Here is a 12,429-nt window from a genome sequence, read left to right as displayed (position 1 = left end):
TCCCTTCCCTTCCCTTCCCTTCCCTTCCCTTCCCTTCCCTTCCCTTCCCTTCCCTCCCCCTCCCCTCTCCTCCCCTCCCCTCCCTTCCCCTCCCTCCCCTCCTCCTGTTCTCTATCCACTGGGCTAATTTGCTGCATAGTATCATTCTGGGGTCTATTCTAATATCCAAAAGGAAAATGGTGTTCTTGAATTCTGATTTTGTCTCATGTAAATTCTAAGAATGCAAATATTATCAATTACATTATAGATTATGAATTGAAAAAAACTAAGCTTCATTCAGTCTGCTATTTTATCTGTCCACACACATATTTATTCATTCATCTCTAATTGGTCTTCTGACCTCCAGTTCCCTTTTACCTACTATCTATAAAATTTGCATCTGGATATCTCATAGGCATCTCAAGCATATGTTATAACATGTTATCATTCCTTCTAAATCCTAACCTATTTCTGTATAGGTTACTATATTTGTAGTTACATAATTTTGTAACCTTTAAGACATCCTAGACCAGCATTGGAGAAAGTTTTCAAGTTCTCTTGTCCAAACTTTACCTTCAGACTGCGTGTGAGGTCACCACATTATCCCAGAGAGCAAAGGGGAGAAGTGCTTGCTTTGGGCAGCTAGACAGAGGGGCAGGGCATGCAAAAAATGTCCTTGGATTCTGGGAAGAGGGGGAAGTGGAGCATCTCCCCTCTACACACACACTGACTGGGCACATGTGCCAGTACTTCACCATGCTGTCCTAGATGCTTCACTCTCAGTCATCTCTCTTGTTCAGTCAGTTGCCTATTACAAATTCTATCCAGACAGCATTTTTTGCCTATTTCCCCAAACTTTCCCCAATACAGTCACTACCATAGTTCCAGTCTTTATCTTCACTCATGTAACTATTGCAGTAGCCTCATAATTAAGCTCCTTGCATTCAGTCCCTTACCTCTCAAGTCTAAGCTTCACAAACCTACAAAATTCCATCAATCCCTATTGCCACTAGCATAAAATGCCAACACTCCAATTGGCCCTTAAAGTCCTTCAAAACTTTGCTTCAACTTATCTTTTTAAACAAATTTCCTATTCTTTCTCCTTGTGTATTCAACAATCTAGTCAGACTGGACTACTTGCTATTCCCTATACATTAAATTTTTATTTGCCATTCATTTGCATAATCTGTCCTACACATGCCTGCAGTGTATTTCTACCTCACCTCTACCTCTGAGAATCCCTGCCTTCTTTCAAAACTCAACTCATATCACCTTCTACAAGAGATTTCTGCTCATCCTCTCTCATTTGTTAGAGCTTTCTGCTCTTATAGGTACTTATCCTGGTTGATCACAGTATAATAGAATCTTTTAAAATTTTTATTTAGAATATTTTTCCATGGTTACATGATTCACAATCTCCCTCACCCCCACTCTCTTTCTTCCCCTCTTCCCTGCTCTCTCTTCCCCCCTCCCAAAGCCGGCAAGCAGTTCCACTGGGTTATATGTGTATCATTGTTCAAAACCTATTTCTATGTTATTCATATTTGCATAGAGGTATCTTTTAATATAAAAACCCTAATCAGATCCCTATTGCACTGTGTGATCAAGCATATATTTTTCTAATGCATTTCTGGTTTCACAGTTCTTTCTCTGGATGTGGATAGCATTCTTTCTCACAAGTTCCTCTGGATTGTCCTGAATCATTGCCTTACTGCTAGTGAAGTCTATTACATTTGATTGTGCCACAGTGTATCTGTCTCTGTGTATAATGTTTTCCTGGTTCTGCTCCTTTCTCTCTGCATCAATTCCTGGAGGTTGTTCCAATTCATATGGAATTCCTCCATTTCTTTATTCCTTTCAAGATAATAATATTCCATCACCAACATATAACACAATTTATTTATTTATATTTGTGACATAATTTATTTTTGCCACCACAAAGAGCTTGGCTATGAATATTTTTGTACAAGTCTTTTTCCTTATTATCTCTTTGGGGTACAAACCCAGCATTGGTATGGCTGGGTCAGAGGGCAGGCATTTATTTAAAATCCTTTGCACATGGTTCCAAATTGCCCTCCAGAATGGTTGGACCAATCCACAACTCCACCAGCAGTGTATTAGAGTTCTGATTTTACCACATCCCTTCCAACATTGATCACTTTCCTTTGCTGTCATATTGGCCAATCTGCTAGGTGTGAGGTGGTACCTCTGAATTTTTTTAATTTGCATTTCTCCAATCAGGAGGGATTTAGAACACTTTTTCATGTGCTTATTGATAGTTTTGATTTCATCATGTGAAAATTGCCTATTCATGTCCTTTAACCATTTGGCTTGATTTTTTTTTTTAGTTTGACTTAGTTCCATATATATTTGGGAAATTAAGCCTTTTTCAGAGAGTTTTGTTATAAAAATGTTCTCCCAGTTTGTTGCTTTCCTTCTAATTTTGGTTTCATTGGTTTTGTTTGTATTATAACAAAGTTCATCTGGAAGAACAAAAGATCAAGAATATCAAGGGAACTAATGAAAACAAAAATGTGAAGGATGGGGGCCTAGCAGTACCACATCTTAAACTGTACTATAAAGCAGTGGTCATCAAAACGATATGGTACTGGCTAAGAGACTGAAGGGTAGATCAGTGGAATAAGACTATGGGTAAATGACCTCAGTATAATAGAATCTTTATTTTTTTTTAATATATTTTTTTAAACTCTTACCTTCCATCCTGGAGTCAATACTGTGTATTGGTTCCAAGGCAGAAGAGTGATAAGGGCTAGGCAATGGGGGTTAAGTGACTTTCCAGGGTCACACAGCTAGGAAGTATCTGAGGCCAGATTTGAACCTAGCTTCTTCCATCTCTAGGCCCGGCTCTCAATCCACTGAGCCACCCAGCTGCCCCCAGTATAATAGAATCTTGAAAACATAATTTTGTCTTTGTGTCTCCAACTCTTAGCTTAGTACTATAAATACTTCTTGTATTGAACAAGGGAAGAAGTCAAAATCCTATTGTCTTCTATGATTTCATCACATCTAAAATATTTTATTCATTTCTGGGTGCCACATTTGGGAAGGATATTGACAAACTTAATTCTGCCCAAAGGAGTTTGATCAGCATTTAGGATTACTAGAAATTATGTCATAAAAGGAACTAGGAATATTTGCCCTGGAGAAGAATAGGTGTGATTGCAAAAATGAAAAGTGTTGTCAAATGTTTAAATGACTGGCTTGTGGAAAAAGAGATTACTAGTTTTGTTTGACATAAGATCAATGAATGGAGTTTCAGAGAGGGAAATTTGGGCCCTGTGAGACAATTAAAGCAATTTCATTGTAGAGTAGTCTGACTAAGAAGGTAATGAATTCAAATTCAATTAAAGTATTCCTCCTCCACTAGAGATTCCTACCCAAATATGGGTAGAACTAGATGACCTTGATGGTCCCTTCTGATTACTAAGATTTCTGGACAAGCAGACAGTTGGATTCATAGTCATATCAATTCAATTGAGCATTCAGTATTAATTAGATTATTTTAAAATGTACAAGTTCTCTGCGTTTTATGCTTTTAAATAATATTATCTTACCTTTTATCTTGTGTTTTACTCAAGCCACAAGCATGATAGAATTGATAGAGAGAATGTCTCAGTAAAGAATACCTGGGATCATTTTCTGCCTCTGACACATCCTTATTTTGCCTGTGTATTCCTGGACTATTAATTCACTTATGCTCCCAATTACCCCAAACAACTTTCTAAGACTTTGAGTTGAGGAAAATAGATACTCGTCTGCATTAAGTTTCCTCATCAAGCCTTCCTTTTAAAAATGGAATTGTAGATTTAGTCCAAATACTAATGTTATGTTTATGAAGCACTTTGTATGCTTCATAGCATTTTACATACGTTGTTTCATTTAATCATCATAGCATTCCTGTAAAATCTGTATTCTTTTCTCCAATTTTTTAGACTAAAGCTTGGTAAGTTTAGGTATTTATAAAAGGAGCTTGTCTTCAATTTTGGACTTATTCAGAACTCTCTTATACATTCCTTTGGATAATATATTCATTCCTATTTATATTTCCAAAATTTAGTGATAACACTGGGGCATTATTGCATTGAACAACATATTCATCTTTTGATACTAATATCTTGACATTATGCAGTAATATTTAGGTATTGCTTTAAGTTTTACAAAGGCCTTTACATATGTTATCTCATTTTGTTCCCACAACTACTCCATGTGGTAGATGTTGTTGTTCCTTTTTTACAAATGAGAAAACTGATGTTGAGAGAACAGAGTGAATTATTTAGAATTCACACTATGAGTGTCGGAGATAGGATTTACAGGGAGGCCTTCCAAATTGCAAATATACCCCTCTATCCACTGCATCATCTAACAATAAACATTTTTTAAGCTCCTACCATGTGCTCTGCACTATACTCAGCTGCAAGGATAATAGTAAGAGGAGTCTATTCCTTAAAGTTTTTTATAGGCTAATGGAGGAAATAATCAATAAAAAGGAAAACTGAAAATCAGGGATGGTATGGATGTGAAGCTATTATTAGTTTGCATGAGAGAGGAATAGGAATAATGCTAGTGGGGGCTGCAGAACACACATGTTTCTTTGACTTCAAATCCAACATTTTGCCCAATGTACCATATAATTTTTTCTAATCAAATTTTATCAGTGATAAACACATTTTTGGTCACAGAATCTTAAGACTTCTATTATATTCTATATCTTTCATTATTAGTCCATTTGATCTAAAGAACAAAAGCTATTTGCAGAATGCTGCTTAAAATCCTACTTCTGTTCAATTCTTCTCACAAAGGTAAAGAAGAATCTTTTACATAGCTAAGTTGTTTCCAAATCCAAGTTTCAGTTATCTAACAGGACACAAAATACTGGAAAGAAGTGTTGGATGGTGAAAAAAATATTCAACTGGAATCCAGAAAGCTAAATAATATTAGTTTTGCAACTACTATCTGGGCTTGTTTCTTCATCTGTAAAATGAGAGTATTGGAAAATAGTCTCCAAAAGATCATTTCAAATCCAGAAATTTTCAGTTATTTTATGTATTTTGGTTCTTCACTACTGTTGTTCTAGAGAACCACATCAATTTATTTCTCTTTGTCTTTTTATTTGATTTTGGGCATCAGGCAATTTTACCGGTTAAAAATTATTTAGGAGTCCTCAAAGACTTTTGGTTTATGTGGCTTATATCTATTAATATAAATCATTAAAAATAGAAACAAATTAATATTATTATGATAATGGTTTGAAATCACAGACCCTTTGAAAGGATCCAGCAATCCTGGACAATCCAACTGGGGTTTATTGATGGGGTCCCATTCTTTTCACAAGAAATTTTAAAAAATACTGTGGAAGTAAAGATCTGTTTTGAAAAGTTTGTGTATTTTTTATTTTCTTCATTATGTTTCTGTTAAGTATCACTTCTTTCTTTTTTTAATTAGCATAACTCTCCTTTTCTACTCAAAAAGATGAATTACATAAAACAACTCTGTGATTGTTTTTTAGTTTCAATGTAGCTATACCACTTTCAGTAAGCTAATATGAAAGTAGGGGGAAATCAGAAAACATATATTGAATAGAATACTATTTAATGGTTCTAAATATAGTCAAAGTTGGTTCTCATCAAAATGTTTATTAGTTTTTTTAATTTAAAAAAGTCAAAAACTATAGCTGTTGAGAAGCAAAAATGTAAAAAATTTGAACTTTAGAGCTTCTGTGAACTTCATAGATTAATCTCCATGCAACTCCCATTTTCCCCCTTCAAGTTAGTTTCTTCTTTGATCACGAATGTTCCTTTATTTAAAGTGTTCTCAAAATTATTACATAATTGAACATTATAATCAATATTGAATGATTTTGATAACTGAAATTTATTAATATTTTTACATTTGCATTTCTCACTAATTTGGAGCAGTTTTATGTGGTTTTAGATGTTTTTACTTTTTTCTCTTCTTAAAAATTAATACTTTATTTTTTTCCCAGATAATTTATGCTTTTAAAAACCATTTGTAACTTTTAGCTACTTAACCTAACTAATGGAAAATGGCTCTCGGCCAGGTTAGGTAAGTCAGTGATAATAACAAGATATGTACTTCTTGCAAAACTGTGTGGTCAAAGGAGATACAGCTTGAAAACTGGAAGATTTAGTTATTATAGCCAAAAAACATACTTAAATTGTTACAAAGGAAGGAATATGTCTTTGTTAAAATAACCTTTTCACTAGACTAAAAAAAACCCTACTATACCTTTTAATACAAAACAAAACAGCAAAAAGAAAGTGCAATGGGATTAGTTATGTGGGACTCTTAAAAAATCCCCTTTCAGCAGCCTTTTAATGGTATTCATTACTTACCCTTTTTCCTGTATCAGATGCATATCTTTTAAAGAGTTAAAGTAGAAAGAACATTGAAGCTTCTTTATTCAGTTTACTAGTCTAACACAGAACTTGAATAATAATGTTAGTTTGACCTTTCATTCCAAAAGTTTTGTTTTAGGAGAACTTTATCTCACCTGTATTATCACTTATTTTTACTATTATTAAGGGTTTGATATGACATTACAGTATAATATAGAATGATTGTACAAAGAATAAATTTAGTTCCTTTTAATTAAAACTACTTGTTTTTATCTATGAAATGTTTTTATACCATTTAACATGGCCCTAAAACAGTTAATGATTTTTCCGTGAAAAATTTTAAAAGCCATTTTTTTATATACAGTATTTAATTTTAGTCACTCAATGTTTTTTAGCACCTAAATTTGAAATTTTATGTGTCATCCCGTATGCCTGGTAGTCGGCAAAAGAAATAGTTTTTAAACACTGCATTTAGTTATGTTCATTTTAAGAGAAAAAAAACTTTTTCCTGTATAGCAAGAAAATATTGAGATCAATGTCTCTCTCTTCCTCTTCCCTTATTACTCCCCCAAGAGATTAATAGTCTCATATTAGTGCTTCCATAAAATACATATTTTCATAATCCCCATACCATGATAGAAGACACATATCACACTTATAACAAAAACCCATGAAGGAAATAAAAGTGAAAGATGCTGGGCTTTGGTCTGCAGTCAACTTCCTTTTTTGTCTGCGGGTAATATTTTTATCATGAGTCTCTTGGGATTATCTTGGGATGTTGTTTTGCTTATAATAGCTTAGTCCTTCACAGATGATTATCCAACAATATTTCTTTTACTGTATACATAGTCCTCCTTTTTCCCTCCTCACTTTGCATCACTTCATATAAGTCTGCCCAGATTTTTCTGAATTCATCTTGTTCACCATTTTGTATGGTACCATAGTATTCCATTACAATCATATGCCACAACTTAGTTCTGGTCTTTTCTTTACCAATATTTGGAAATCTTCTATTTTATTGAATGCCCATACTTTCACCTGGAAGTATATAGTCACTTTTGATGGGTAGGTGATCCTTGATTGTAGACCCAATTCTCTTGCCTTTCTGAATATTCATATTCCAAGCCTTGCAGTCCTTTAGTGTGTGTAGGCTGCCAGATCATGTGTAATCCTGACTGGTGCTCCTTGATATCTGATTTATCTCTCTCTGACTTCTTGTAATATTTTCTCCTTAGCTCTTGAATTTGGCAGTTACATTCCTTGGGGTTGTCTTTGGAGAATTTAATGTAGAGGATGATCTATGGACTCTTTCAATGTCTATTTTGCCCTCTTGTTCAAGAATATTAGGGCAATTTTCTTGGATAATTTCTTGTAGTATGATGTCAAGGTTTCTGTTTATGTCCAGGTTTTCAGGTAGGCCTATGATTCTCAAATTGTCTCTCCTAGATCTGTTTTTCAAGTCAACCATGCTCTCAATGAAATGTTTCTTGTTTCCTTCTAATCTGTCATTCTTTTGACTTTGCTTTATTAATTCCTGCTGTCTTATGAGGTCATTGGCTTCTACTTACCCAATTCTAGTTTTTAATGACTGGTTTTCAGCTAAGATCTTTTGATTTTCCTTTTCAATTTGATCTATCCTACTTTTTATGGCTTCCAGCAGGTAATTTCTAGTCTTCAATTTGCTTATTATTTCATTTGATTTCTGGGCTTCATTCTCTAAGTGGGAAATTCTGTCTTTTAAACTGTTATTTTCTTTTTTAACTATTTCCCACTTTTCTTGCCAAATCTCTTTCATCTTTCTCATAATCTCAGATTTGAACCCTTCAAAAGCTTGTGACCAATTCCTTTTTTTTTTTTTGGAAGGTTTATGTTTGTTTACTTGTTTGTCGTCTTCTGCTATCTCCTCTTTAGTCTAGATTTTTTTCTGCATAAAAATTTTCGAGGGTTAAGGTTTTCTTCTTGTTTTTTTGGTGGTTGTGGTTTGTAGTTCTTGGGAGTTTGTGACCATTACCTTGTTCCTTCCCCATCAGAAGTCTTAAGTGAGGAAGGTGGGTGATCTTTGTATTGAGCTCCAGAGAGGTTTTTTTTGCTGAGGCTATTTCTTGAGTCTCAGCAGCAGTTTGCCCTATGCAGTCTCTTTGTCCCAGCTCTGCATTCCTCAGTCTCCTGGGGACCCAAGTCTTGCTGCTCTTAGGGGTAAGTCCAGCCCCTGAGAATCTAAAGATTGCCCTGAAGAGTTCTGGCTGTGGAGTGTAGGCAAGTCTCTCTATTGAACTCTGGAGAGGTTTTTGCCCTGAGGCTATTTTTCGAGTCTCTGCTGTGAGCATCCCCTCTCTGCCCAATCTCCTTCCCCTATTCCTCAGCCTCCTGGGATCCCAAGTCTTTTTTCTCTTAGAGATAAGACTGTGTTGACCTCAGTCCGCCACCCTCTGAGAACTTAGAGGTTGCCCCCCACTCCCACCTGCTTGCTCTGACTCTGCCACCATAGGTGGAATGGGGGAGGGTTGATGGGCTTGCCCCTTGGTCGGAGAAATTTCTCCCCCTTTTAATGTGGAAATGCCCAAACTTTACTTACCTTCCATGCTGTGCCCTACAGTGGAGCTCCTTCACTCAGATGACTGTTTTTGTTCTTTTGAGGCACTGTGAATTAGTAAGTGGAAAGGAGAGGAAGAACCCTGCTTCTACTCTGGGGCATCTTAACCCAGAAGTCCATATACCACAACTTATAACTGTCCCCTCCCATCTCTTTTTCTTTCCCTTCCCTTCCCCCTCTCTCTCCTCCCTCCTTTCTTTTCTGCCTTATCTTCTTGACTTAGAATCAATCCTAAATATCATTTCTAAGGCAGAAGAGTGGTAAGGACTAGGCAATTGGGGTTAAGTAACTTACCCATAATCATATAGATAGGACATGTCTGAAGCCAAATTTGCACTCAGGACCTCCTATCTCTAGGACTAGCTTGTTATCTGCTGAGCTTCCTAGCTGCCCCTCCATACTAAGCTTTCTGAAGACTGGATTGTCAGTGTAATGCAAACAGATCAACAATTTTCCAATCACTTCCAAAAAAAGTAAAAAAAGATATCCTTCTCTCCAAAAAGTCTGTTTTTACCCTCACTTTACTGTTCACCTAAATGTTAATCCATTTTAATTCTTAAAGTCCTTATACTGATGAAATAGTATTCAATCAACTGTATGACAAAGGTAGAGAGACTTTAGGGATTTGTAACTTAGATTTAAGAAATTCTTTATTATCTTTATGATGCAACCATTATATATATATGTGTGTGTGTGTGTGTGTGTGTGTGTGTGTGTGTGTGTGTGTATGTGTGTGTGTGTATATATATATACATATATATTATTCTGTCATATTTTCAACTCAGATGTAGTATTATATCATTATTTAGGAAATCAAAAATTTGGAATTCTGGAGCAGTATAAGGCACTGATATAATGATTTATGCACAGGAAGGAGGACATGTTGCCATAGGAGACTGTGGTCTTATCTCAAAGAATAATGTTATATCTCACCCTCCCTGAGATAGGCAATTGTGGGGACTACCTCTAACACAAAATACCTTTTAACTCATAGTAGTCCCCAACTTTTCTTGCTCCCTTCCCTAATTTAAGCCTTCATCTTTCCTTCTGAGCTGAGGATTAGAGCCTCAGGGCTTTTATAATCTAACCGTTGTGTAGTTGTCATAGGAAAAATAATCTTCTGTTGCCCTCATGCAAGGATTCCCTCAAAGAGTGTTCTTTTAGTTTAGAAGTAGTGATCAGTGAGTAAGAGTATTCCCCATTTCCCAAACTTTCCCTTTCTTTTATAGAGAACATTACTATTCTTTCTCTTACCCAGGTTCACAGACTTGATATTATCTCTGACTGCTCACTCATCCTCATATGCAGTCATACACACACACACACACACACACACACACAGAGTCATTTCCTGAATCTTGTCATTTCTACTTCCTTATCTCCCACATTAGTCCTTACTTTTCCAATCTATCTTCCACACAGGTGCCAGAGTGATTTCCTTTTTTTAGCTCAGAGCTGACCATATAATTTTATTCTCAAAGAGCTCTAGTCTGTATTGACTAGAATTGATTTTTTTTTCTATATTTTGGGCTTTAAAAATTTCAATTTTTTTGTAACTTCCATAATACATACATATATATATACATATATATAAATTTGCATAGTATATATAATTTGTAAATGAGTAAATACGTGCATATTGTGAAAATATATTAATTTAACTGGCAACGGTTCTTAATTGGTCAGAAAATCACTGGAGTAATAAAGAATTTGTTAAAAATATATAATATAATAAAGAAATCTGCTAGGGAGAAAGTTAATCATTAAAATATATTCCTTTAATATTTCCTCTCCCCCCTCCAACTGAAAACATTGACATGACTTCTGATAGACTTAGGCCTCATACATTGGCTACAAAATTTTTAGTTTCTATATAATGATGATGAATTCAGGGTAAAGTGTAGCTCTGATAATAGGGTACCTGGATTGGGCAAGCCACTTCCCCATTTATAAAATGAGGGCTTTGGACTACATAGCCTCTGAGTTCCCTTCAAGATTTAAATGTTATTATAAACTTAAGATCTTGGGTCTTAGATTTAAAAAAAAATCTGATAAATGGCTTTTTCATTTCTCTGTTAAAATAATAAATGAACTATAATAGGGAGGTCAAATATTTCCCCTCATCAATGTTTGGCACAATGATCCAGAAACCTAGTACACACTTAAAAATTATCTTCATTTCTTGCATTTCCTCCTTTTTTTTTCACTTTTATTAAGTTCTCACATTCCAAAGTAATTTATTTAAAACATTTAGTTAATATCCATCCCCTTGGCCCCTCAAAAAAGCCCTGATTTATAAGTTCTAAATCAACTGTGATAACTTAAACTCAAATAAAATTAGATTGTATGGTAATATATGAAGGGTTTTAAAAATACATAAATTTCAACTGGGTAAAGATTTGTATACATTATTAAAGCTTTGTCATTAAACTAAATGAGGTTTTAAAGTCTTAAAACCACAGTTATAATAAGATAGGCAACTCAACCATAACTGTATGACTAAAGAAAATGATAATTTATAGTGCCCTCCTTTCAGCTGTCCAAAATAGACTTATTTCATGTGGTGTTTTTAATTGAGTTGTATGTTCCCTTTTGCTACTGGAAAAAAATAAATGTAAAGCTCTTTAACTTGTGAAAGAAACTTTCTACTTTGCTAAATGCAGGTTGCTTGATATCTAGTTTTTCACATCATTTTTATTCACTATGTAGAATGTAACTTAATTGTGCAGTTGATTTAAAATATTTTTAGTATTTTCCTGTTGAATTCTGAAATTTTTATGTTTCAAATTATAACAAGAGTAACATCTAATGTAGATATTTTTATCTTAATATATAGTAACGTTTTAATTCATTTGTTATAGGCAAATAAATACAGAAAACTATGTTACATGGCTATGTTACATCAAAAACTGGTTGAACATGAAGGAAAAAATGTCGATTAGAACCTCAATTGTTTCACATAGTTTTTGACTGAACTTTTCACATTTTTATCCTAATATCTATTCTACAATTTGAGATAAAACTCAAATTTTTCCTCTGAGCAACATGTCTGACCACATTCAATTTTTTTCAGATACTTCTGTTTGTAAAACATAAATTGATACTTAATCTTATTTTTAAAAATTATTTTCATAATATATGTTTTCAAAAACCACAGCAAAAACCATTTCACTTTAATTGGAATAACTAAGTTGTCATATTTAATATTTCAGCTGGGAAGTTTTAAGATTCCTTCTTTCTAACTTGAGATGGTGGCTAGAAGAATATGGCTTTGATGGATTCCGTTTTGATGGTGTAACATCTATGCTTTATCACCACCATGGAATGGGTAAGTGAACGGATCATTCCCCTGAAAACCAATCAATTGATGATTTAAAAAAAAGTTGTGGAATAACACTACTGCTGTCTATGTGATAATGTTTCAATAATAGAAAAATCCAAAAAAGAATTTCAAGGATTCAGGTGTTTTTTAAATTTCCA

General features: G+C 34.3%; 1 protein-coding gene across 1 annotated transcript in view; it reads left to right on the top strand.

Moving 5' to 3' along the window:
• The window catches only part of GBE1 (1,4-alpha-glucan branching enzyme 1), a 372,788-nt gene that overhangs the window by 228,152 nt on the left and 132,207 nt on the right, over window positions 1–12,429 (top strand). The window contains exon 8 of the mRNA XM_044670326.1: window positions 12,162–12,277. Coding sequence (XP_044526261.1) covers window positions 12,162–12,277 — 116 coding nt within the window. The remainder of the gene's footprint in view (window positions 1–12,161; window positions 12,278–12,429) is intronic.

The sequence above is a fragment of the Gracilinanus agilis genome, chromosome 3 (assembly GCF_016433145.1).
Source record: "Gracilinanus agilis isolate LMUSP501 chromosome 3, AgileGrace, whole genome shotgun sequence".
NCBI lineage: Eukaryota > Metazoa > Chordata > Mammalia > Didelphimorphia > Didelphidae > Gracilinanus > Gracilinanus agilis.
This window is presented reverse-complemented; position numbering and strand designations above follow the sequence as displayed.